The sequence below is a fragment of the Giraffa tippelskirchi genome, chromosome 1, assembly GCF_054371585.1.
Source record: "Giraffa tippelskirchi isolate mGirTip1 chromosome 1, T2T-mGirTip1v1.2.pri, whole genome shotgun sequence".
Classification (NCBI taxonomy): Eukaryota; Metazoa; Chordata; class Mammalia; order Artiodactyla; family Giraffidae; genus Giraffa; species Giraffa tippelskirchi.
The window spans coordinates 13,195,226-13,222,924 of NC_137275.1; the positions used below are offsets into that span (position 1 = coordinate 13,195,226).

Genomic DNA, 27,699 nt, shown 5'->3' on the forward strand with positions numbered 1-27,699 from the left:
CAATACTTTGGCCACCTGATTCAAAGAACTGACATTGGAAAAGACCCTGATGCTGAGAAAGATTGAAGGCAGGAGGAGAAGGGGACGACAGAGGATCAGATGGTTGGATGCCATCACTGACTCAATGGACATGAGTTTGAGCAAGTTCTGGGACTTGGTGATGGACAGGAAAGCCTGGTGTGCTGCAGTCCATGGAGTCACAGAGTCAGACACGACTGAGTGACTGAACTAACTGTATTTCATTAAAGGAACATATTGGGAAATAGAAGAGTGAAGGGAATTTGTAGCATGACCTCAAGATGGCATGAAGTGCAGAGGCCAATGCCTGGATTGGAGCACAGCTCTCCAGAGGTACCGACAGAGATGTCCTCAAGAAGATGGAATTAATAGATGACATGACTTGTGTGACGGTCCTGATAGGATATTTGGCCATCCACCGAAAAGTGATTGAATTAGTGACAAGTACATAGAAAAGTAACCAAAAATAAAAGAAGCCAAAGGGTAGTAATGACTCCAGAAAAAACTAAAAGTTATACAGGAAAAAAATAAATCTGTTTTTATATGGCTCAGATATGGATACTTTTTAAATAATCATAGTAATAGAAACCTCAAATACAGATCTAACTGCATTGAATATGGGGAGAATAGGAAGAGCTCATGTGTTGCACAATGATAGAAGAAAGACAGCTATATCTTATCTTCTATAAAGAAACGTGAATAGATAATACCCAAAATAGAGAAATCGAGAAACAGGAAGATAAGCATGGTATTTAATGATATGGCAGTAAACACCAAAAGATCAAACCGAAAAATGACAAGTTGTTACCTCTTGGGGATTTGCAAATGTGTATGTGTGTGGCTGTGAGGGCTGCTTTTTGGGGGGCACAAAACTGATAGAATTACCCAGCTCTTTAAAAGAATGCATGCATGCATAAGTTTGATAAAAATGAAAAGTGAAATTTTATAATGGAAAATGTAGAAACATGTTACTACAACCAAAGTATTCAAAGAAAACCATGGCAACATTTTGGTATGAGAAAAGCAGAAGTAGAATAAAAGACTAGAAAGGTAAGCTGAAGACTGTAAGGTCTTGAATGTTATGCTCAGGAATCTAGGCTTTGTTTCAGAGCAGTGGGAAACTATGAAACTTGTCTTAGGAACTTCACTCAATATTCTGTAAGAACCTAAATGGGAAAAGAATTTACCAAGAATAGATATGTATACATATAACTGAATCACTTTGCTGTATATACCTGAAACTAACATAACACTGTTAATCAACTGTACTTCAATATAAGATAAAAATTAAAAGCAAGGAAATTCCCTTAAACTGGTGCTTCAGGGAGGTGACTCTGACAGACTCTGCCTTGAGGGGTAAAACAGGGTCAAGAGCAGACAGGAAGAGAACCATCTGGAGGCTTTCCCGGTCTTTGTAGGTGGATGAATGGATTCTCCCTTCCAGAGTACCTTTTATTTTTTTCTCCCAAGCTTTAAAAGGACCTGCACCATCAATTTTCTCTCTTGTCAGGTCATCTGAAAAAGCACATTATTCTCATGCTTAAGCTCCAGTCACTTTTGAAATGACAGGTATGTGAAGAGCTGTTGCTGACAGAAGCTGTTCCTGTTCCAGTCACCTCTGCATAATTGCCGAGGCTGCTGCAGAAACACACTGGGGTGCATGGTCGATTGCAGCGCAGGAGTTTCACTCCTGATGAAGGGACTGCTAATGAAGTGTGCAAGCATGGCATATCCTGAAACCTGGGAACGGTGAATGAATAATGAATGGGTGAATGGTTATGTGGCAGACATGGCACTCAGACAGAGGGCATCATTAAGACAATACCAGAAATTATGGGTGAGCAGAAAATATGCTCTTGACATTTTCATTTACATTTGAATGTCCCTAAAGATATATATGAGGTCTCCTGCAATGCAGGCAGATTCTTTACCATCTGAGCCACCAGGGAAGCCCAAAGATACAGATGAGAAATTTGTATATCAGTTCAGTTCAGCCGCTCAGTTGTGTCTGATTCTTTGCTACCCCATGGACTGCAGCACGCCAGGCTTCCCCGTCCATCACCAACACCAGGAGCTGGCTCAAACTCATATCCATTGAGTTGGTGATGCCATTCAACCATCTCATCCTCTGTCATCCCCTTCTCCTCCTGTCTTCAATTTTTCCCAGCATCAGGGTCTTTTCCAATGAGTCATTGCTTCACATCAGGTGGCCGAAGTATTGGAGCTTCAGCTTCAGCATCAGCCCTTCCAGCAAATAGTCAGGATTGATTGCCTTTAGGACTGACTGGCTTGATCTCCTTGCAGCCCAAGGGACTCTCAAGAGTCTTCTCCAACACCACAGTTCAAAAGCATCAATTCCTCGGTGCTCAGCTTTCTTTATAGTCCAACTCTCACATCCATACATGACTACTGAAAAAACCATAGCTTTGACTAGACAGATACATTCTGTGCAAAACCACCAAGAGAACACACCAAAGATGAACTGAAACAGTCTTCATTTCGGGATCCATCAAATAAAAATTGGCTAATAGAACAAAGAAATGAGCATCAAGAGACCTGTGCTTTAGGCTTTATTCCACCACTCCACAGCTATATGATCTTGGACAAGCCTCTTAACCTTTCCGCGTTTCAGTATTCTTACCTGTGAAATGGAAATATTAAGAATTGCTCTACTCACTTTACTACAGAGGGGTGTGGGATACACACAGAGGTTCCAAGATCATCTGAAATATCAAGAGATTCAAAAGAACCTAAACGTCTTTTAACTGAGCATCGGTTAAGTCATGTAGGGTTCATTCATATCATGAAATGCTATACTGATGAAAAAAGCAGCAAGGAAACTGCCATGTACTGATACGAAAAATCTTGAAATTCCAGTGTTAAGTAAAAAAGCAGAGACGATAGACAGATGATAGACATATAGGTGACAGATAGACATAGACAGATAGATGAACACAGAGAGACAGATCAATACACAGATAGATAGATCTATTTCTAATAGCTGGAAAGTAAAAATGAGCCACAAAGTTTGTGCTATGTTTTCTACTCTGCTCTATGGACTGGCCCAGGCATTAAAGCAGGAGAAAGAAGCCACATTCTCTGTCCTGGTCAAGGCCTTCCATAAGTAAAACCTTGGCCAGAGGCCACTATGAGTGGCAGCCTTCCAGCCCTATAGACTGACCAACTGCCCCAAGCTCTTGAGAGTCTCCTGAAGTTCAAGATGCATGTGTGCCTGCTAATTTCAGTCATGTCCAACTCTTTGTGACCCCATGGACTATATCCCATCAGGCTCCTCTGTCCATGGAATTCTCCAGGCAAGAATACTGGAGTGGGTTGCCGTGTCCCTCTCCAGGGGATATTCTCAATCAAGGGATCAAACCTGTGTCCCTCACATCTAAGCTGCATTGGCAAGTGGGTTCTTTACCACTAGCGCCACCTGGGAAGCCCAAGGTAGATGATCAAATGTCCCTTTACCAACTGGGCATGTGCTGCCAAGCTGCCCCCCTTGGTTGCCCTCCAGGAGATGGTAACAGCACTAACATGATCGACCCCTGCAGAGAGCAGCTCTGACCATCTATATCAAACCCACATTGGAACCTTCTTCTTGCTGAGGTGTCTGGTGTCCCCAGAGATGAACCCAGCTCTTGATAGGGGGTGGGACTGCAACCTTACCTCCATCTCACACTTAACAAGCAGAAGGAAAAGAAGTGGAAAGTCTAAGACACAGCCCCCAACCCTAGAGCCAGTGACAGCAGAGGTCATGAGAGGAGGACCAACCAGCAGAGACCAACTCCCAGAACTACGAATGAATATATCCTGCAAAAGAGTCTCTACAGAGTGCCTAAATCCCAACAATGTTTCCCTTAAAGGTCCAAGCTTCTCCATGCAGCCTTCCAGGCCCCCCATGGTCCGGCTCCTGCCTGCCTCCTAGTGGTCCTTTCTCCGTATCTGACAGAAACTTCTCAGCCTTTCTGAGGACAAATAAGGCCACAAGGTAAGCCTCAATAAATTCCAGACATGTGTTATCATATACACTTTGTTCTCTAATACACACTAAGAGTAGAAACCAATAACAAAAGGATACGGTTTTGTTTTTTTTTTTTTTTTTTGAAGGATCTGTTAAAATTAAAAAGCAGTCAGCAAAGGATAAGTTAAAAAGTCTGGCTCTGGCCATGGCAGAGAAATGGGAGACAAATCTACTCGTGAACCAGATTTGCTTTCCCACAAGTAGATAATTTCCTGGGGGTGGTGAAGACTTCACCTCCCAATGCAGGGGGTGTGGGTTCCATCCCTGGTGGGGGAGCTAAGATGCCACATGCCTCACGGTCAGAAAACCAAAACATGAAACAGAAACAATATTGTAACCAATTCAGTAAGGACTTCAAAAATGGTCCACATCAAACAAATCTTTTTAAAAAACTAGACAAATCACATGATGCAACCGTTTTCAGACTCAACAACAGGCAGCACAGGACTGGGATTCTTGAGAGGAAAGGAAATAGACAAAGGTGACCCCCACGGCTGCCCCAGGTTCCAGCCTGAATGCAGTTCCTAGGACACAGAAGGATGTAGTGGGAAATGCAGGGGGAGACCAGCAGTCTCAGTAGCTTCAGAAAACAGAAGCAGAGCTTGGGAGGCCACTGTGTCTAGAATCTGTGGGGCGGAGTTCCAAGGAGGAGGGAGCTGCCCAGAGAGAGAAAGAGATCCAGAGATTTGCAGGAGTGACCTCAAAGCTCTGGCTGAGTACTGTGCATGCTTGAAAAACAAACCTATGCCAGGCTGGGGAAAGAACCCTCAGAAATAATAGGCAGAACCATTGCTGGAGCTCACCCAGAGCTAGGAAGAGTTTGTGTTCCCAGTACCCAGAGTGAAAAGACCCCATAACACCCAACGCAGCAGGTAGAGTTCTCAGAAGGGTGTTGTCTCAGGAGCGGGAAAAACCTTAGCCCTCAACTAAAGGCAGCTCTGGACCCAGCCTAATAAGGCAAGTCTTGAAAGGATAAAACAAATCCCAAATGATACATGTACATGTCAAAACTCCAACAGTAATAAAGAAAATGCAAAAGCCAGTATCTAACATGTAAAATCTACAATGTTTAGCATCCAATAAAAAATTACCATGCATGCAAAGAAGCATGAAAATATGATTCATAATCTGGAGAAAAATCAACCAATGGAAATGAGAGAGTTGATGGAATAACCAGACAAGGACACAAACTGATGAGAAAAATAATTGAGGTGTAAGGATCAGAAGGGAGGTTATGAAACTGTGATTATTTGTATACAGTATGAATTATCATGGGTTTCTCAGGTGGTGCTGGTGGTAAAGAACCTGCCTGCCAGTGCAGGAGATGTAAGAGATGCTGGTTCGATCCCTGGGTCAGGAAGATCTCCTGGAGAAGGGAATGGCAACCCACTCCAGTATATTCTTGCTGGGAAATCCCATGAACAGAGGGGCCTGGCAGGCTACAGTACATAGCATTGTAAAGAGTTGGACACGAATGAAGCCACTTAGCACAAAAATTATTAGGCAAAAAAATCAGTAGAATCAACAGATACAGTCTCACAACAATCCTGAGAGGTAGGTGTGTCTACCATCACACTTGAAAGATGAGTACACTAGGGAGGGCACAGAGTGGTTAAGTAACTTGTTCAAAGTCACACAGCTAGAAAGTGGCAGAGCTAGGACCTGGACTCAGCGGTCTGGCTCTAGAGACAGAAGAAGGGAGTCTGGAAAGACCTTATAAAAATTAGTAAGACTTTTTCACAACAGTATCAAATAAGCCCCAAACATAATTAAAAATAGGTCATCATCCACAATTGCAACCAAACCTGTAACACATCTGGGAATCACCATAAGGAATACACAAGACCTTAGGTATACGTGACCTTAGGATTTGTCACCTAAGGTTAAAGTATAAGGGAAAGCTAATGGGAATGGACAGAGGGGTGAAGGGGAGACTGGGACTGTCCCAAGCATATTGAGATGGAGGTTCACCCTATGTAATGGAAACAAATGTAAAACCTATTAAAGATCCTAAAAGAAGATCCACATAAAATAAGAAACATTCCAACTTTTTGGAGAAGAAGACAATTCTCAAATGAGCCTCTAATTTTAGTTCGACCTCAACAGAGATTTCTTTTGGAACTTGGTTAACTTATTCTAAAACATACACGCCCTGCCCCCCAACATCCCCCAGGTTGAAAGTCTGTATCTGTGCATTTGTAATGAGCCCATCAGAAGGACCGGGTGTCTGTGGAGTGTCATGGGTGCACTCCAGCCACCCTGGACAGCTCCTCTGACCAGCGTTAACACCTTACTCCAATAACCTGTCAGCTGGACAGAAAAGGTGGGCAGGTAGGAAGTCCACATTCATCCCTCTGCTGGTCTCTCTTTTCCTCTCTGAATCAGTCACGCGGCTCTTTCTGAACGAGTCATACTCCCCTCATTCAAGGCGGAGCTCAGGGTAGTCAGGGGGGCTTTCATGTGAAAGCAAGAGGCAAACTGCTAAATGATCCATGGACAAATTGCCTGCTCATCTAAAACTGTGAACGTTCAAGAGCAGGATCCTGAACAGGGCCGGGCCCAGAGAAAAGGCCACATAATGTTTCTTCCAGGAGGAGGTGAAGGGGCCGAGGAAAAGGGGAAAGCCAAAGGTCAAGGAAAAGAAAAAAGGTGGGAGCAAGGGAGGGGATTTGGGGAGAGGACCAAACAGTCCTGCTGGGAGACGGAAGCCTCCTCAGTCACTACAAGCCCAGCCCAGTGACAGGAAGGGCACAGGTGATGGAGACAGATGTGCCTTGTGGGAACCCCAGCTCAACCCCGCCCTGATGGCGTGACCTTGGGTAATTCCCCCAGCCCTTCCAGACAGAAGAGTCCAGACCAGGGACATACTGATCTGGGGCTGAGGGTGAGGGGGTATCTGATGCAGATGCTATTTAAGAAAGAGGGCGCCCGGCAGGTGCTCCCAGCCTGCTCTGCAGCCCCCGTCGTGAAGCCACGGTTCCTTTGGGGACACCCCGATGCCAGCCAGGTCAGGGCTTGACCGTGGGTCTTGGGATAGTGGTCAGCCACCCCCCTTGCTCCATCCTGACAGCTACACGATCTTAGAGGGGCTTCCCAGCGCTGAAACAAGATCAAACAACCCTCAGCTGTTGGCATACCCCCGCCCCCCACAAGCGCTGTCATTTCTCTCCAATTACCCTGCAAATAAAAAATCTGAACAATGGCTGCTTGGATGCTGAGAGATGTGGCCGATAAATTTCGGGAGCAACATCAAAGCCTTGGACTGGGGTGTGCCTATTTTACTGGCACTTTCCGCAGTGAAACAGCCATTTGTGAAGATGGCCTGTCGTGAAAAGGTCACAGCCGACAAATGACTCTTGGCTGCCTTTTTCTGTGAGCTTGGGATCAGGTAGTCTATGAGATGCTCCATCACTGGGAGAAATGGGCACTGGAGCCCACTCCAAAGGTAAAAAGCACCTTCCAGCCCACTGCTCCTCACAAACTGGTGGGCTATCACTGTCACTCTCTGTATTTAACAGATGTGGGAGCCAAAGCATGCTCATCCAACATTGCAGAACTGCAATGTGTTCCGTGAGAATATTCCCTGTCGGTCCTAAAGATGAAGATAAGATACAGCTTTAAAATGCTGGGCCCACCACCCCCTGGTTACAGAAAACCAGGTGAACTCAGTCGGAGACTCAGTTTCCACATCTGTAAAATAGGGATACGGATCATTCCTATTTCTCAGGGAAGTCAGGAGGGGTAAAGCCTATGGAATGAATGAGAAACAGGCTAGAATGGTGGACGTACGTGGGGTCAGGGGAACTCAGGGAAGGTGGGCTGCTGCATCTGGCTCAGGAAACCTGGGGAACTTCTCACCCCATCCTTCACCATCTCTCTCCTCTACAGCATTGGTGAGACTCAGCCTGTCTTCCCAGATGACACTTGAGATCTTTCCACCACAAGTCTGTTCCCCCACCCCCTTGGGAGACCCCAAACTCCAGCAAACCAGCCTTTGCACGGGGCTACAGGCTCTCTGGGCTCCTCCAAACCTGCATTGTGTCCTTGGCTATGGCTCAGGCCACCCATTCCTCCCACCAAACCAAATCCTAACTTATCCTTCTCCGACAATATCCACTTTATGTCTGACGTGCATGCACGCATGTTAAGTCGCTTCAGTCATGTCTGACTCTTTGGGACCCAATGGACTATAGCCTGCCAGGCTCCTTTGTCCATGGGATTCTCCAGGCAAGAATATGGAATGGGTTGCCATGCTCTCCTCCAGGGGATCTTCCCAACCCAGGGATCGAACCCGAGTCTCCTGTGGCTGCTGCATTGCAGGCAGATTCTTTTATCACTGTGCCACCGGGTAAGCCCCCTTAAGTCTGACAGTGGGTCCCAAACCAGTGTGCGTTGGGGGAAACATCTTGCCATGCCTGCCATGTTGCTAGTTCCTCCACGTAGCCCCTGCCCCCTCCACCCCTTTCCTCTTCCCCTCCTGGGTGAACTGGGAATCCACTGGGCAGGCTTGGCTCAGCTCTACTTGGAGCCCCACTCCTGCTCCTCCAGGAAGGCTGCCCCCAGGACCCCCCAGGGATGACTCAGATTGGGTGACTGAGTCTGTTTAACTCTGGGGTGTTTAGCAAGCCCATTTGGCTCTCATATAATTTCTACCTTCTGAATTAGCCTTGAACAGTAAGACAGATGGTATTTCCACCCGAACCTGCCTTAGTCTTCGTCTCATGTCTCAATTTTACATAGCACACGAGCGGGAATAAGGGTGCTACCGCTTGGTCTCATAAGACATCAACAGCCTGACACACCTGGAAGGAGCCCTGACCTTCCCCGGAGCAGGGGCTATGGCTGCTTGCCAGATGAGGCATTTGTGTTCTGAGAAATGCACTCACATTAAAAAATATTAATAATTTTAAAAATTAGGCAAAGGACCTGTGGGACAGAAGGTAGGAACAAAAACAGCAGCTCTAGAATATGGTCCATACATCCATTCACTGACACACTCCTCTGGGGGCCTGCCCTTACGGGGGGAGGTGGCAGGCACCCCAGCAGTGACAACGTGGTGTCGACTCCTAAATGTCACCTCCTCAGAGACACCTGACCTGACCCTCCCACCCACTGCTGATTCTACTTCCCTCTCACCATCCCCCTGCCCCGTTACTATCACAGCATCTTATTCATTTCTTTAACGGCGCTGACCACGGTCCTTCATTTTAAGGGCTTTCTGTCTAGAATGTGCATCTCTGAGAATGGGGACCACCCAAGGGATCGTGGTCCCTTCAGCATCCCAGTGGATGAAAGCACAGTGTGAGGGAGCTGGTGGAGGCAGCAGGGGGGAGGGGTGAGAGGGAAAGTGGGTGTTCCAGGAAGGCTTCCTGGAAGAAGGGACACCTGAGGACAGAGGCAGCGCCTTAGGACAGCTGAGGACAAAACTGACTTGTCCAGGTAAAGAAAGGCAGAAAGGCAAATCCAGGAAGAAGGAAGGACAGGTAAGCAGCATGTGGTCGTACGTGGTGTGCATACAAACCAAAGCCTCACTGGGGAAGTGAGAAAAAGGGGCTAGAGAGAGAGGGTGGGTTGCAGGCAAGATACACAGGGAGACAGAGTGAAACGGCACAAGTGAACCCCTCAGCACCGAGCCAGAGGGGAAGTCCAAAGGACACACCTGAGACCTCTGGGTGGAGAAGTGGAGGAAAAGTGTTCCAGGCAGAAGGACCAGGAGGAAAGGCACGAGGTGGGGGGGGTGCCCACTTTCAGGAGCACAGCATGAAAGCCGGGTGCAGGATGGAGGCGGACACTCACAGCCCCCAAGGGCTCTGTGTGCCCTCAAACCAGGCAGCGGCCAGCCCTGTGATGAGTGGCAGGTGAAACACTGACCTTTTCAACCAGGTCTTCGGGAGCCTGTTCCTCGAACAGCTGAATTTTATCTTCAATGCACTTCTTCAAAAGGTCTATCTTGCTTCTGCTCTTGGAGCGTGGCTTTCTGGCCTTGGACTGTGGCTGGAGTGGGGAGAAAACATGGGTGAGAAAGTGATCGCCGGCAGGCGGGTGCAGCTCCCGATCTCCACAAGCCCAGAGAGGCTCCTGCAGCTCTCTGCAGCACACAGCTGTCTTAGCCAGAGAAGGGTGGAGAGATGAACTCTTTCCTGGAAGGAGCTCAGTTCACCGGCCTTTGGTCTTGGCGTACTCTGGGGGCTCGTCCCACCAAGAGGAGGAGAGGATTACTTGTGGGCAGCACCGGAGCTTTGCACACAGACAGAGACACTCTCAGAGAGTCAGTGAGAGCCATGAAGACAAGGCGATGGAATGAGCGTGCTGGCTGTTATCTCATGTTGGGTGGACGCGGACATGTCTGCAGAGGTGAATGGCTGCTGAGGACATCTGCGTGTGTCCATTCAAGGAAGCACCATGCTCAGATGGGGGTGGGTTGGCATCTCGAATAGCAATACCTAGAACAGCAACCTGCACACCCTGGACACACATGCTGCTCCTGCTGCTAAGTTGCTTCAGTCGTGTCCGACTCTGTGAGACCCCTTAGACGGCCGCCCACCAGGCTCCGCCGTCCCTGGGATTCTCCAGGCAAGAACACTGGAGTGGGTTGCCATTTCCTTCTCCAATGCATGAAAGTGAAAAGGGAAAGTGAAGTCGCTCAGTCGTGTCCGACTCTTCGCGACCTCATGGACTGCAGCCTACCAGGCTCCTCCGTCCAGGGGATTTTCCAGGCAAGAGTACTGGAGTGGGGTGCCATTGACTTCTCCGGCACACACATACTAGCTGCTTACAAATGTGAGGAAGTGATACTGCAGCTGAGCCTGGCAGGACAAGGTGTCAGGAGTGTGAAAATCTGGGAATAGGGGCTTCCGGACCCCAAAGATCTGAAACCTACAGCAAAGGTGAGAGGGGTTAAAGAAGAGGTCGTGGGTGCTCAGTAAATTGATATTTAAGGAATGAATGAATGAGTGTAACACATCAGTTTCCACACCTATAAAATGGGGACAATAGTGCCTACCTCACAAGATTACTGCAAAAACAAAACACAATGTAATATAAGTGTTAGTCACTTAGTCGTGTCCGACTTTTTGTGACCCCCATGGCTCCTCTGTCCATGGGCTTCTCCAGGCAAGAATACTGGAGTAGGTAGCCATTCCCTTCTCCAGGGGATCTTCCCAGCCCAGGGATCAAACTCAGGTCTCCTGCGTTGCAGGTGGATTCTTTACTGAGCCACCAGGGAAGCCCTTAAATCATGTAAACATAACAACATAATATAACATACGAAACACAAGAACGTAACACAATACAGCACAGCACAACACAATGCAATATAACACAACAACAGGCTATATCTATGACACAGCAGAGTGCTATAACAACAGAAGGTACATAACACGAGAATGTGACAACAGGACATGACGCAACACAGCAAAACACAACCCAATGCAGCACAGCCTGATGGAGCACAACCAATACAACGTAACATGCCCCACCTAAGATGCTCAAAGCAGTATGTGGTCAGTGGTCACTCCCACGAGGGCTGCTGCCTTTCGCTTCCTGGCTCACATGCCACCCTTGCTCCTCTCTTTCACTGCTGTGATCTGCCAGAGCCTGCTCTAGCCTGGACTCAGCCCTGCCTACCAGTCTCTGCCCCGGCTCTCCTGACCACGGTGATAATACTAGAGAGGACCACCATGTCCTCAGGGCTTGCCCCAGCCCACTCAGAGGAAGCAAACACCTATAGGGTTCTGAGTTCAGACGCCCCATTTGACAGAGAAGGAGACTGAGGCCAGGAGAACAGAATCAATGGCCTCAGCCACGTCACGGGAGCCCTGAGAACTGGACAGTGAGCCTCCTGACCCCTAAGCCCAATGTCTTTAAGAACTCAGGCTGGACTCACTAACTCCACGAGTGAACTACAGCTTTCATCTCCTGCTCTAATGGAGATAAGACCACAAAAAAAGGAAATTGTGAGTCAGGGCCTCTGAGTAACACAGCTGGCCTGGTGGGTAATATCCTGAAACCTAGAGCGAGGACTGGCACTGGGAGCGGGTGAAGCCAGAGTGGGGCGGGGGGTCTGATGATGTACATCTCTCTCAGCGCCCACGTGCTGCCATGTCAAGTTGGTTGACCTTGGAAGGGGTACTGACATGAGGGAAATGGGAAAATGCTACAAATCAGGAACAATGAACTCCCAGCCAGAGTCAGTTTACCAGCACATGGTTCATCAAGGGTCAGATTAGGTGGAGCCTTGAGACCACAGTAGAACTTATATCCTGGCAGAAAGTGCCAAGGAAAGGCTTGGAGGAAGAGGAGGGAGCAATCTGACCTGCAAGTCTGTTAGAGTTTACGAGACCCTCTGACGATCGTTTGCATCAATCGTCTGAGAACCCTGGGAGGGGCCAGCTGATGTGTCAGCCAGACGATTCTGCTCTTGTTTAGGGCGCTGAATCCAAACAGTGACCAACAGGGAAGAAACCAGAGGGCTACCTGGTGGTGAGAAGAAAGACAAGTGGGGAGGCCCAAAGGAATGGGGATGTATGGAGTACAATTAATTCTCTTCTACATATTAGACTATCTAATGCCGAAGGCTGAAAGCCAAAGAATTGATGCTTTTGAATTGTGGTGCTGCAGGAGACTCTTGAGAGTCCCTTGGACTGCAAGATCAAACCAGTCCATCCTAGAAGAAATTAACCCTGAATATTCATTGGAAGGACTGATGCTGAAGCTGAATCTCCAATACTTTGGCCACCCAATGAGAAGAGCCAACTCATTGGAAAAGACCCTGATGCTGGGAAAGATTGAAGGTGGGAGGAGAAGGGGAACACAGAGGATGAGACGGTTGGATGGCATCACCGACTCAATGGACATGAGTTTGAGCAAGCTCCAGGAGATGGTGAAGGACAGGGAAGCCTGGCGCGCTGTAGTGCATGGGGTTACAAAGAGTCAGACACAACTTTGTGACTGAACAATTCCCACAGTAATCTTCATTATACTCATTTTATAGATGAAAAATGATGGATAAGGAAAACAAGGCTGAAATAAATAAGATAAAGTTAGAATAAAAAAAAACTTTTAGGTGGGAGCTCCCGGCTTGCTTGCCTGCAGGATAACTCGCCCACACCCCCAGGCTGGCAGGGGAGGAGGGCCTGGCAATGGAGTGGCTCCTGGGGGTGCCTTCTCAGGTCTGCCCGCCGTGATGCTCTTCTCACTTTGCTGCTGGTGAAGACAGCTAGGCTCAGCCAACCGCAGGCTCCATCCTTTACCACTGCCCCTGCATCTCTACAGGTTCCCAGGAAGCAACCTTATACCCAGGGCAGATGCTCCTCCCCTCTAAGGCACAAGGTCAATTCAATTTCAAAATCTAGCACTTCGAACAACTTACAGTCAGACACTTAATTCCTGCTGGTATCAACCCTTGGTCCAGCTCAAAAGCAGGGGAAACATACTTCAGTTCAGTTACATGGAAACATTTTTTATTTTTTTACTCACTGTTCCAAAACCTTTTACACATTTTTGGGTATAACCTGTCCCTACCTCTGTAAGTATCACCATTTTATGTATCTTGCAACATTCTAATAAGAGAAATAGAAAAAAAAAAACCTACTTCAGAAAAAAATCATAACGTTTTTGACAAACTATTTTCATGTATTTATTTATTTGGGCTGTGTTGCAGAGCCTCTGGGATCTTAGTTCCCCAACCAGGAGTGGAACCCAGGGCCCCTGCGGTGGAAGCATGGAGTTCTAACCACTGGACTGCCAGGGAATTCTCAACCTACTATTTTTTTTTAATGTGCATACTAAGTCGCTTCAGGCATGTCCAACTCTTTGCGACCCTGTGGACTATAGCCCACTAGGCTCCTCTGTCAGTGGAATTTTCTAGGCAAGAATACTGGAGTGGGTTGCCATTTCCTTCTCCAAGGAATCTTCCTGACCCAGGGACTGAACCCACGTTTATGTCTGCTGCATCAGCAGGCGGATTCTTCACCACTAGCGCCACCTGGGAAGCCCTTTTTTTAATGTGAAACGATGTAAAATCTTCCAAGTTGGTTCTGTTCACTGATTTTATTCAGAAAGGATGTGGCTGAATTTTTTTTTTTTTTTCTCGTCAAAGACAAGTCCTTCTACTCCGTCCTACCTACGTCAATTCACTTTTCCCCTCTGTCAGTTCTCTCATCTGTAACATGACAGAACATCTACTCCTGGCCCTGCTGTTAACCACAGCTGAGATAACAGAAGGGTAAGTGATGTGAAATGTTTTCAACCTCAATGTGATATCACTTCAAGGGAAGTCCCCCACATTCTGCTCACATCTGGTGGTTGGTTGGTTCAGTCAATAAAACTTATTGCACACCTACTATGCGCCAGGCACATTCTAGGTGCTGGGATAGAGTGGTGAATGGAAACTACATACAAGGAGCTTGTTGGTGGGTGGGGGGGTGGGTGATGCAAAGACCATGAGTACATTGAGTAACCAAGACATTTCAGATCGCAAATCAAATTGCTTCCACGAAGAAGCAAGAACACAGCATTCTGAAGGAGGCCTGGGGAGGTGATGACTTTGGATAGTGCTCAGGGAGGACCTATGTGCAGATGATATCTGAACTGAGATGAGAAGAGACAGCAAAGAGTTGGCCCTGTGATGTTCCTGGCAGAGGAAACAGCAAGTTCAAAGGCCTTGTAGGTCAGGTTCCCCAGAGGCAGAGCCAGAGACAGCAGGGACTGGGGTGAACTCTGTTTCCTGAGAGAGGAGTTCAGAGCAAGCCACAGGAGGTGTGGGAACCAGGACAGGGCGGGGAAAGGGCTAGGTAAGGTGGGGAGGGGTCTGGCCTTGACTGGCCCATGGGGGGCTCCAGAGTAAACCCAGCACCCTAGAGTTGCCTCTCCGTGGCAAATAACAGGTGTTCACTATAGGCATGTCAGGGCTTTCCAGGTGACACTAGAGACAAAAAACCCATCTGCCAATGCAGAAGACTCAGGTTCAATCCCTGAGTCAGGAACATCCCCTGGAAGAGGCCATGGCAACCCACTCCAGTATTCTTGCCTGGAGAATCCCATGGACAGAGGAGCCTGGCGGGCTACAGTCCATGGGATCACAAAGAGTCAGACACGCCTGAAATGACTTAGCCCACACAGGCATCTGTTAATCACCCTACAAGGCCTGGAATCAGAGATGCCCTTTTCCTCCTGAGCTGAAGTGAGCATCTTCCTCCTGCCACTTACACAAACTTCCTGCGCGGGTCACTGGCTGTGGCCATGGGAGGGGGTAGGAGGGAGAGTCACCTCTCAGGCCGGGTGGCTCCCACTCCCAAGGGCAATCAATGCCCAGGAGAGGGGTGTACCTGTGAACCATGAGTGGTGGAGACTCATAACCGCTGGTGGACAGTGCAAAGCCAGGTACCAGGATGTCCACTACAGAACTTAAGGCGGTTCTGGGAACGACTGATGCTAACATGGCCAAGGGCTGAGGGCAGCAGTGGAGCCAGATTCTACAGCCTTAGCAGCTGGAGGAGGCCCTGCCTCTGCAAGCACGAGGCCCCGAGACGCCCATCCTACCTGCAGCTGAGGGGCGGCCATGGCCTGGTCCAGTTTCAGGAACTCTGCTTCTCGCCAAGCCGTCTGGAATCGTTGCAGCAGGACTCGGGCCCGGATTTTGGGGAGGGCCAAGCTTCTGTCCATCTGAGCAAAGCAGCCGTGAACTTCCTGTCTCATCCCAAGCAGCTCCTCTTCGGACAGGGAGAAGGCAGAGGAGCAGAGCTTCCTAGAAAAGCAAGAAGAGTGATCTGTTCTTGCAAAAAAAGAAGACAGGGCGGTTGTGCTGGGGATGAGAAAGTGGAAATTCAAAGCTCAAATGCCATTAGTCAAATCCATGTCTGGAAACACCCGCCATCTCCTGGATCAAGCATTCATTCCACAAGGGTTTCTTCAGCACCTAATGTGTGCCATGTTGGGGTGTGTGTGTGTGCTCAGTCGCTTGGTTGTATCTCTCTGTAACCCCCATGGACTGTAGCCCTTCAGGCTCTTCTGTCCAAGGGATTCTCCAGTCAAGAATACTGGAGTGGGTTGTCATTTCTTTCTTCACGGGATCTTCCCCAGGCAGGGACTGACCCCATGTTTCCTGCATTAGCAATGGATTCTTTACCACTGAGCCACCATATTGTACTGGACATGGAATCATATCATCTGTTTGGTTATTCTGGCAATGTCTGATCAGTACTGGCTGCAGAAAATATGCTTTGTGGATGCTTTAAAATTTGGAAATAACCTGCAGGACATTGCTGTGGGAGGCCAGGACCAGGTCTATCAGGCCCAAATCTCCATGGAGGGGTGTGCAATTTCTGCTCAGCTAGAAAGTTCTCTCCTGGGAACAGAATAAGACTATTAGAGCTGATGTGGGCCCCCAGCCAGAAGCCGTCTGAAGGCCTCAAGCCCACAGGGTTCCATGGGACCCACCAATTTTTCTGAAGCACATAAGGAAACCACAGCTGCTCCTTTGTACCTTCCTTCATGGAGAATCCTTGCCCCACATATTTGCTGCTTATGTGGCCTCTAAGGTGAAAGTAACTCTGAAATGAATCTGAGTCTTTATTGTTCCCTGGGTGGTCTAGGGACTTGCCAGGTGATGCCTAGCAGTAAAGAATGTGTCTGCCAATGCGGAGACACAAGAGATGAGTGTTCGATCTCTGGGTTGGGAAGATTCCCTGGAGAAAGAAATGGCAGCCCACTCCAGTTATTCTTGCCTGGAGAATTCCACGGGCAGGGGAGCCTGGTGGGATACAGTCTATGAAGGTACAAAGTGTCAGACACAACTGAACATGCACACATGTGCTGGATGGTCTGGTCTTGATCCTCCACTAGCTAGGCACCAAGATAATACAGAAACACGGGAGACCATCTTTGCCCTGAAGGAGCTTAACATCCAGGCAGGAGTTTAGAAACAAGGTCTTAAAGACACACTTTCCCTGGTAAAATATGCATCTTGATTAATTCTCACTTCATCAGACCAGGTTTACAGCAACTCCATCCTGCTTGAAATCAGGAAACGTATAAAAACATGTTTCTGAACTATTGTGCAAAGTCATTTCTACTTAATGCCTCAGAAATAAAGGCTGCAACCTTTTAGAGTCTTAAATAAGCAAAGTATATAAGCAGACTCACACTGTGTATATTGTTAGTTGACCCTCTTTAACCCTAAGGAAAATCATAGAGTTTTCTGATAGAAAAGTAAGATTTCTCTTCTCCTGTTGAACAACTCAATCAGCGGTGGCTTTAGTAATGTTCCCTGCACAATGGAACCAAATGAAGGTGAAGAAGGTGACCATCCGGGAATGGGAATGTCAAGTCCAATCCACAGACTTTAAAGAGCCAGCCCAAAGCAGGTTGGATGGAGCAAAGAGACTTTGGTCAAATGCAGATTGAGCTGAATAATTACTGCTGAGAACAACTTGTGCAAATAAGAAGTGGCATTTAAGGGTCTGATCTGTATGGGCTTGGAGAAGACAGCATCTTGTTTGTTCAAGTCAACAAAAACTAACAAAGATTGTGAGCTGAACAAGGACAGAACCGTAAAAAAAAAGAGAGATGAGAAAGAAGGGAGAGGTCACTTCATCTAAACCAAGATAACCTCCGTCTCCATAACACCTGGGACCTCTCCTCGCTGGTCGCAGGGCCAGTCCCCAGGGAAGAGCACGTAAGGAGGAGGCACTGCATTACTGAGTCCGGGAGGACTCTGCTCCATGGATGTTACTGCCACCAAGGAAGGACGGGCATCGCAGAAAGATGCTCTGCTATCTGGTGTCCCTGAAAGGGTTCCAGGAGAGCCCAGGCTCTGATGCAAGTGGAGAGGACCACAGATGTCAAGCAAGAAGCATGGGGTTCAAGAGAGGAGGTGGACAGACAGACTGAGCAGATATATTGAGAGGGACTCCTTCCCCTACCCTCTCCCTGACACCCAATACCCCCTCTACGACCCTATGTCAATAAGTGTGTGCATACTCAGTTGCTAAGTTGTGTCCGACTCTTTGTGACCCCATGGACTCTAGCCCACCAGGCTCCTCTGACCATGGGATTCTTCAGGCAAGAATACTGGAGTGGGTTGCCATTTCTTCCTCCAGGGGATCCTCCCGACCCAAGGATTGAACCTGCGTATCCTGCGTCTCCTGCATTGCCGGGTGGATTCTTTATCACTGAGCCACCTGGAATGCCCTATGTCAATATAACTGTTTCTAATCAAAAGGGCTGTAGATTCAGAATTGAAATTGTGGCTAAGATCCAAGTTAAACTGTGTAGTGGTCACACTGAGAAAGAACGGTCAAAGGGCTTTGGTTTTGTTTATTCACTTGAATAGGGTTTTCTGGGTTGCTTTGTTCAAAGAGAATGCAACTTGATGGAATATTAATTGATGGGTCCATTGGTTTAAGGAAGAAGCACTATGTTATAGCCAAATGCCCACAGTTATGCCCTTATATGTAAACAGTTTCTATTACTCTAAATAAATAGACTAGGTAGGTGGGGGTTATTGTTTCTCTCCACTGTGCTGCTGTTGGTGGGAGTTTTGATTTTGTTTCTTTGTGCAGTGAGACTGGTCTCCCCATTTCACACCCAGACAAGACCCACCAAGCTGCTCACCACCCAGTCCTGCCTCCTCTCAGCACAGCACCAGTGGGTAGGGTCCCCTCATCTCTGGCTCCCAGTACCAGCTCAGAGGCTAGCACCTGAAATGTACCTCCTTCCTATCCTGGTAAAGAGCCTGATCCTCCACACGATCACCTGGTTAATTGCTCCTGCTTTGCTCATCACAGTCATCTACCTGTGTGTCTGTTCTCCTCCTGATAATCTGAGTCGTTCCCACACAGGAATGATGGCGGTGATGATAGCAGGTACCTTTTACCATCCATTTATTTCTGATCAAAGGTTGTGTTAAAAGACTGATATATATTCGCTCACGCAACCCCTCATCAATGCTGGGAGTTGGCATTTTGCTAGATGGTGGTCTAATGGTCTAATCTAGAGTCACTTCCTTGTCCCTTGTCAGCTCAGCTTTTGTTTACAGGGGTTACCCTCCAACAATGTTGGAGATATGAAACCCCCCTAGTAGCCCGAGGGAGGGAACCCTGGGTGGTCTAAGGCAGGAATTGGCAATCTGTGGCTTGTGGACCAAATCTGGTCCACTGTTTGTTTTTGTCAATAAAGTTCTATTGGAACAAAGTCATGTTCATTTACGGATTGTCTCTAGCTGCTTTCACGCTGCTGCCAGAGTTGAATAGCTGCTACAGAAACCATGTAGCCCTCAAAGCCTACAGAAAAAGTCTGCTGCCCACTGGCCTAAGACAATCATGGCATTTTCAGCCTCCTAGCAGGTGAACAGTTTGGCATGGGCTTATGATGTAGTCCTGCCCAATAGGATAGGGAAGATCAATGCTGCAGATGTTAGAAAGAGATGATATGTGTGACACCTGGAGCTGCAGCAGCCATCATGAAACCATGAAGGGATGAGCACAAGGACCAAGGCAGCATATTGAGTACAGCAGAATAGAAAGATGTTGAGGGCTGGATCCTTGATAGTATCATTGAGTCATGAAATCAGAACTAGAAAACTTACCTCCTGACTTCTTACAAAATGCTTTCTTCACTTTCTAACAACTCAATAGTATCATGTGCTACTGAAAGCACCATAAATGACTGAGCATTGTCATCCCACTCCACAGACAAGAAAGATGAGCCTCAGAGAGGTTAAGTAACTTGTCTACACTCAGACAGCTGGTGGTGGTGCTGGGATTTGAACCCAGATTTTTGGTCTACACTGCCCCCATTTCATTCCTTTCTGTTGCCCCATGCGGGTGGTGTTTGAGGCTCCTCCAGTTTCCAATCTGATGCACCAGCCCCAAACAGCTCCCAAAGCTTTGTTGGCATTTATCACACCACCCGCTTTGGGCCACATCAAATCTCGGTCTCAGGATCGGGTGTCACGTGTCTGGCTATGCTCATAACCAGCAGGCAGAATCCTTCCCCCTCCAATAGGAACAGAGGAGGAGAGGACAACACACAAAAATTAAGACTCACGTGAAGATCAAGTGCTCCCAGTGTCTCAGCTCCGCCTGCTCCTCCGTGGAGGCCTCCAGCGCATCGTCCTTCAGTCTCTGCCTCACGCTCTGGACGCCCTCCTGGTCCCGATCCCTCTCTTCGCCCTCCAGCCGCTCAGCCCGGGCCGCCAGGTCCCTGCCGTGCTCCTCCAGGATCTGCTGCAGGAAGAGCCAAGGCACCCCACGCTTGAGCAGCTCCTGGGTCATCCCTGAGTTCTGCAGGCGCCGCAGCTCCTCTGTGGCTTTCTCGGACAGCGAGAGGGTCAGGGCCCTGAGCTCGTCCAGGGCAGCCTGGTCCAGGCGCTCCTGCAGCTCCTCCAGGGCGGCGCTGTGCTCGGCCATCAGGCCCCGCCACTGGCCCAGGTACTGGTCAGCATCCTCAGCGGCCCCGGAAGCTTCAGCGATGGACAGCTGCTCCCTCCGCTGTTCCTTGTGCTGCCAGCAATTCCAGAGTGGACAATTAGCAGGGGGCGGGGCTTGGCTGGTACAGCCCTCAAGAAAACACTTTGGACAATAGTTGCAGGAGGTGCAGAACATCAACAGCCCTTTTCCCAACTATCTCACATTTAGCAAGCTATTCTTTTAAAAAAGGAACTGATGTTCATAAAGACCAATGGAGAGAGCCAAAGTATGACAGCAGCAGAGGAGAAAGGAACCACTGAATGGTTACTTTGAATGAATGCTTTGCTCTTCTAAAACCAGCTAAGTTGAGAGAGTAGCTCTGACATATATACACTACCATGTGTAAAACAGACAGCTAGTGGGAACCTGCTATACAGCACAGGAAGCCCAGCCTGGCCCTCTGTGATGACCTAGAGAGGTAGGATGGGGGATAGGGAAGGAGGCTCAAGAGGAAGGAGGTGTGTATATATATATATAGTATGTATATATAAAGTATGTATATAAATATACATATATATATACACACTTTTGGCTGAATTGCTTTGTTGTACAGCAAAAACCAACACAACTTTGTAAAGCAATTATCCTCTAATTAAAAATAAAAAATTATTGTAAATACTAGAAGAAATAAAAGGAAAACCAACAAAGTTTTTCTGCAAATAGGCTAACAGGAGAGAAATACTTCAGGAGTGGGTTCAGAGTTGGAAGGACTATTGATTTCTCCCCACAGTCAAGCCTTAAACAACAAGAGAGGATGTTTCTATTAAGATTCTTTTTTTTTCCCTTGCCTCAGTCATTTTTTGGTTGGTTACGCTTGTGTTTTTCTCAATCAAAACAATTCTTTGACCTCTGGGATTAGCACCAGGAGCTTGGAGAGGTGACTTCACTAAAGTTCTCAAGATTTCCTTATGTGTATATTAACTTTGGTAAAGACAGTATGTGTGCACATGTGTGTGAAGTCGCTTCAGTCGTGTCCAACTCTTTGTGACACTATAGACCATAGCCCTCCAGGCTCCTCTGTCCATGCGATTCTGCAGGCAAGTAGACTGGAGGGGGTTGCCGTTTCTTCCTCCAGGGGATCTTCCCGAACCAGGGATCAAACTCAGGTCTCTTACGACTCCTGCACTGGCAGGTGGGTTCTTTACCACTGCACCACCTGGGAAGCCCAAAACCAGTATAGCCGGCTTAAATTTATATTAATAGGAGTGATTGTATGCTTTAGAAATGTGGTAGATTAAATACACCAGTAATTCTCATTGTATGTGGTGTTCAGTATTATTGGCTATTTTTTTTTAATTGGGGTATAATTGCTTTACAGTGCTGTGTTAGTTTCTGCTGTACAACAACGTGAATCAGCTATAAAAAAATATGGAATGAATTTGCGTGTCATCCTTACACAGGGGCCATGCTAATCTTCTCTATATCATTCCAATTTTAGTGTATGTGCTGCCAAAGCAAGCAAAGACTTCTTAACACATCCTCCCCAAAGGAGAAGAGCATGTAATTTGATTGAACTTGAGTAAAATGTGATCATCTTTTATTCGTTTCAAAGAAGGATCCAGGGAATCTTTTTCCCACCTTTTTCACTCAAGCAAAGTCTTTTTTCTATCTTGCTCTCACCTCCTGGACTAGACAAAATCTGCCTCTGTCTATATTAATCACAAGATTCCAAAGGCAAGGGGTGGCAAATTTGATAATTCAAAGGCAAGATTTATGGTGAGGATTTAGGCAAAGGAAAAGGCTTAATTTGCTTCATCCAGCTGAACTTTAAGCATTGCCTCTTTCGTTTGAGGTTTCATGGTTTTTAAGTAAGTTAATAAAGTTGATAAGTGTTGCCCCCCAAAAAGAAAATTACTCTTAAGAAAATAACTGAAAATGTAATGAAAACTTCATTTGTTTGACTTTTGTTGAACATGTATTTAATGAGTAGGTAAAGCTCAAAAGGCAGACCACTTGGGTTCCAATCCTGGCTCTTTCACTTACCAGCTGAGTCACCCCAAATGAATATCTAGCTCTCTGTGTTCAGTGCCTGAACTATAGAGGATGATAGAAGATAATAATAGGGTCTACTTCATAAAGTAGCTGTGAGGAGTCAATGAGATGCCTAAGACGTGTGCCAACTACAAATTGGCACTTACCAAGAGCATTGCCAACTGAACAACAAAGGCATTTGCCACCTGCCTCTATGGAGATTGAAGCCCATGCTGCTGCAGCTGTTGACCTTCAACAACCCGAGGGAGTTCAGGGTGGAGTGAGGCACTCTGTGCTCCAGGGAATCTGGTGGGACAGGTCTTTAGATAGTTGGATGTTTTTAGGAACAGATTTTATGATCTCAGTCGTTGCATTTCCTTGTATCTAGAGAAGCACTAAATCCCTTCATGGTGACATCAGATCCTCATGACTAACAAAAAAACCTTTTGTAAAATGAGTGCTTAATGGTACTGAACTCACCCTTCACTAAAACCTTATATATTGACCTTCCCCCACTGCTGCTTTGGAGCAGTCTGTCAGAGATATTGGAGATGCTGCCTCTTGGGCCGCAGTCCTCATTTTGCCCCAAATAAAATGTATAGGTAGCTCTTAGAGAAGGGCCTGGTGCAGAGTTGGCATTAATGAATGTCTGCTATTATTATTACCACATCCCAGGCACATAGGAACTGAAAATCAAGATATTCTAAGAGAAAATACCCTGAGATCCATGAGAGACAATTTAAATAAGGAGGTCACAGAAGGCCTTTTAAAGAAGGAGATCTATATGGATAAACAACAAGGTCCTTCTGTATAGCATGGGGAAATATATACAATATCCTGTGATAAACTATAATGGAAAAGAAAAAAAAAAAGACTAACCACCACAGAATGTAATTATAGTAACAATATGCTACTATGAATTCAAAAAATGTTAAAAAATAAAGGAGCCCCAAGAGAGACCTGAGGGGTGAGATCATATCTCAGTCAAGTGAAGATGGGGGAAAGGATATTTCTGGGAGAAATAACAGTAGATATAAAAGGCCCTGTGATGGGAAAAAAGCTGACATGCACAGAGATGTCCATCACAGTATTATTTATAATAGTGTACCCAGCAGATAGTCTGGGTTCTATTTTGCACAAACGTATCTTTTGTTAGTGGGTTCAGGTGACCTGAGAGTGTCAATTCCTTCCTTCTATAAATATTGGTTAGAACCTGCAATGTGTCCTCAGTTCTGGGGATATGACACAAATCTTTGCCTTTGTAGAGTGGCATTCCAACCCTGTGGCACTCACAAGATTTAGCAAAAGCAACTGGAAGAAATTATGTTCACGGAAAATCACTGGAAACTCTGCAGTTCATCCATCCTTGCAGATCCTAACCTTGAACCAGGCCAGACCATCAGAGAAATATGGCTCTAAGCCCCATTGCTTCGATCCTTGAGGCAATGGAGATGGATAAGGCAATGCTGAAGTTGGGGTGGAGTTCAATGGCTGAGATAAGAATCACAGCTTCCTGTTGGGCCCAATGCTCAGTAATAAAAGTAGAGTTTCTATCAATCAATTTAAGTTAGTCTGCTTCCACCTATGTCAATGGTAACCACCTATGTCATCCTGACACCCACCTATGTCATCCTGACATCTCATATCTCCTGAATCTGTCCTCGTTCCCATGCTCAGGACATGGTCTCATCACTTCTGATCTGGTCAAGTGCTAGAGCCTCCCATAGATCTGTACCTTAGGCCTCCTCCAATTCTATCTGACAGGCTGCTCAATTGAGCTTCCTAAATTCCAAATCTGATCTTCCTTCTGAAACCAAGCAGGATCCTGTGGGACTCCTGGGCACTGAAACCTTTCAAACAGTTGCTAATCAGGGAATGGAGGGGATGTGGAGACAAGAGAGGAGCAATCAAGAAACAATAGTGCAGCCATGGGGCAGGGTCCTGGTTCTGCCTCAAGGGATACAAATAACAATATCTTTGAGCTCTTCTGCAGAACTGAAACGCCCAACTAATGGAAGATGTTCAGTTCAGTCACTCAGTTGTGTCCGACTCTTTGTGACCCCATGGACTGCAACATGCCAGGCTTCCCTGTCCATCACCAACTCCCGGAGCTTACTCAACTCATGTCCATCGAGTCCGTGATGCCATCCAACCATCTCATCCTTTGTCATCCCCTTCTCCTCCTGCCTTCAATATTTCCTGGCATCAGGGTCTTTTCCAAGGAGTCAGTTCTTCGCATCAGGTGGCCAAAGTATTAGAATTTCAGCTTCAACATCAGTCCTTCCAATGAATATTCAGGACTGATCTCTTTTATGATGGACTGGTTGGATCTCCTTGCAGTCCAAGGGATTCTCAAGAGTCTTCTCCAACACCACAGTTCAAAAGCATCAATTCTTTGGTGCTCAGCTTTCTTTATAGTCCAACTCTCACATCCATACGTGACCACTGGAAAAACCATAGCTTTGACTAGACGGACCTTTGTCGGCAAAGTAATGTCTCTGCTTTTTAGTACGCTGTCTAGGTTAGTCATAACTTTTCTTCCAAGGAACAAGCGTCTTTTAATTTCATGGCTGAAGTCACCATCTGCAGTCATTTTGGAGCCCAAGTAAATAAAGTCTGTCACTCTTTCCATTGCTTCCTCATCTATTTGCCATGGAGTGATGGGACCGGATGCTATGATCTTAGTTTTCTGAATGTTGAGTTTTAAGCCAGCTTTTCCCTCTCCTCTTTCACTTTCATCAAGAGGCTCTTTAGTTCTTCTTCACTTTCTGCCATAAAGGTGGTGTCATCTGCATATCTGAGGTTATTGATATTTCCCAGCAATCTTGAATCCAGCATGTGCTTCATCCTGCCTGGCATTTCGCATGATAAACTCTGCATGTAAGTTAAATAAGCAGGGTAACAATATACAGCCTTGATGTACTCCTTTCCCGACTTGGAACCAGTCTACTGTTCCATGTCCGGTTCTAACTGTTGCTTCTTAACCTGCAAACAGATTTCCCAGGAGGCAGGTAAGGTGGTGTGGTATTCCCATCTCTTTCAGAATTTTCCACAGTTTGTAATGATCTACACAGTCAAAGGCTTTGGTGTAATCAATAAAGCAGAAGTAGATGTTTTTCTGGAACTCTCTTGCTTTTTCTATGACCCAATAGATGTTGGCAATTTGATCTCTGGTTCCTCTGCCTTTTCTAAATCCAGCCTGAACATCTAGAAGTTCATGGTTCACATACTGTTGAAGCCTGGCTTGGAGAATTTTGAGCATTACTTTTTTAGAGTGTGAGATGAGTGCAATTGTGCAGTATTTTGAACATTCTTTGGCATTGCCCTTCTTTGGGACTGGAATGGAAAGTGACCTTTTCCAGTCCTGTGGCCACTGCTGAGTTTTCCAGATTTGCTGGCATATTGAGTGCAGCACTTTAACAGCATCATGGAAGATGTTAGCATTCTTCATTTCAGAGAAGGTAACAGTTTGATAACCTGCTCATCAAGAAACCACCCGAGGCCAGATTAAAGAAGTGCAGGCCCTGCACACACCCTGATCCTTGTCAGCAGTACCACCCTTGAGCCATTGCTATAAAACACCTCACCAAATCCTCCCAGGTGGGGACACACAGTTTTACAGGGCAAGGGCCTGCTATGTCCTCCTTTGCCTGACAGAGCAATAAAGCTTTGCTTTTCTACTTCACCCAAAACTCTGAGATTTGATTCGGCACTGGTGCACAGAGGCTGAGTTTTTGGCATCGCTTCTCCTCCTAAAAACCCTTCAGTGATCCCTCGTGTCCTCGGATGAAAGTCAGCTGTCAGCCCAGCACACTGCCCTCGTTGAAGAGGTGTTGCTTCCTGGGCGTGCCTCCTCCAGCCCCCGCCCTCTCAATACTCATGTTCTTGGAGCTCCATGCACAGCAGGGTACCCTGGCCTGAATCCTTCACGTTTGAACAAGATGCCTCCCCACCACCTGCAATGTCCCTCCTGCCTTGCACACATCAGATGCTCCCTGTCCCCCAGGACTCAGGTTCAGCTGCACCTGCTCTGTGCAGCCTTCCCCAGATGATGGTGACTTCAGAGCATGAAGGGAGCACAGGATACATTTCTGTGTTTGCTGGTTGGTCTCTCCCTTCTCCAGGTGGGCAAACAGCTGAGCAGTTTAGCATCAAGGGCAAGGCTGAGACTCTAAGTCACACAGTCCTGGACTCAATCCCACAACCGCCAATCACTAAACATGTGACCTTGACCTCATTACTTAATGCTGTAATCTGAACGCTTGTGCTCCCCCAACATGCAGATGTTGAAACCTAACACGTGTTCTAAGGATGTAGGAGAGGAAGATTTGCAAAGGAGCTTAGGGCATGAGGATGGAGCCCCTGAACGAAATTGGTGTCCTTGCAAAAGAGGCCCCATACCCACCCAGAGCTCCCTCCCCGCCTTCCACCCTTCTGACTTCTTCCACCAGCAAGGAGTCAGTCATCTGCAATCTGAAGAGGGTCTCCATCAGAACCTGACCTTGCTGGAACCCTTGGACTTTCAGCCTCCAGAACCGTGACATATAAATTTTTGTTCTTTATAAGCCACCTAGTCTGTGGTATTTTCTGTAGTAGCTCAAATAGATCACAACACTTAAGCCCTCTAGATTCAATGTCTTCGTTAGAAAAAAAGACAGAAAATAGTAGTATCTACCTCATAGAGTTAATAAGACAATTAAATAAGATATAGAATACACTTAGCACAATGCTGAGTAAACACTCCATAAACATTATAGTAGCCACCAGTCATTATTCCCTGGAACCAGCACTGCTATTCTCTTGTCCTGGCAGACATTACTCATCTACCACAACCCCCAGCTTTGCTGAGCTGAATGGGACCCACAGAAGCCTTATCACAGCATTCCAAAGAGTCACTACTAATCAACTGCAGATGGTGCATCAGGATGCCTGTCCAGTCACCCTTCGGATCCTAGCCTTTTGATGGCAGTGCCTGGCATAGAACCTGGCACTTGGTAGGTGTTCACAATGATTATGCAAAAAATAAATGTCATAATTTCTTATATACCTTTTGCAGCATCTCTCGTCTTCTCTTAATTATTAGTTTTTGGTGGAGTTTTTTCTTTTCCTGCTTTAAATCATTGTCCAACTTCTGTTTTATAGAAAAGACTTCTGTTTGAGCCCGCTCCAGGAGTACTTGCATCTGATCTTCATCCAAGTAGCCTGCTCTAGAGG

General features: G+C 46.9%; 1 protein-coding gene and 1 pseudogene across 4 annotated transcripts in view; both read right to left on the reverse strand.

The window, feature by feature from the left end:
* EVC2 (EvC ciliary complex subunit 2) overlaps positions 1-27,699 on the reverse strand; it is a 157,777-nt gene that overhangs the window by 35,075 nt on the left and 95,003 nt on the right. For all 4 annotated transcript variants that reach the window (XM_081494598.1, XM_081494416.1, XM_081494322.1 and 1 more), the window contains 4 exons: positions 27,533-27,692; positions 20,093-20,547; positions 15,587-15,791; positions 9,917-10,039 (listed from right to left, as the gene is read on the reverse strand). In XM_081494598.1, coding sequence (XP_081350724.1) covers positions 9,917-10,039; positions 15,587-15,791; positions 20,093-20,547; positions 27,533-27,692 — 943 coding nt within the window. The remainder of the gene's footprint in view (positions 1-9,916; positions 10,040-15,586; positions 15,792-20,092; positions 20,548-27,532; positions 27,693-27,699) is intronic.
* LOC145521656 (U6 spliceosomal RNA) lies at positions 21,877-21,972 on the reverse strand (annotated as a pseudogene).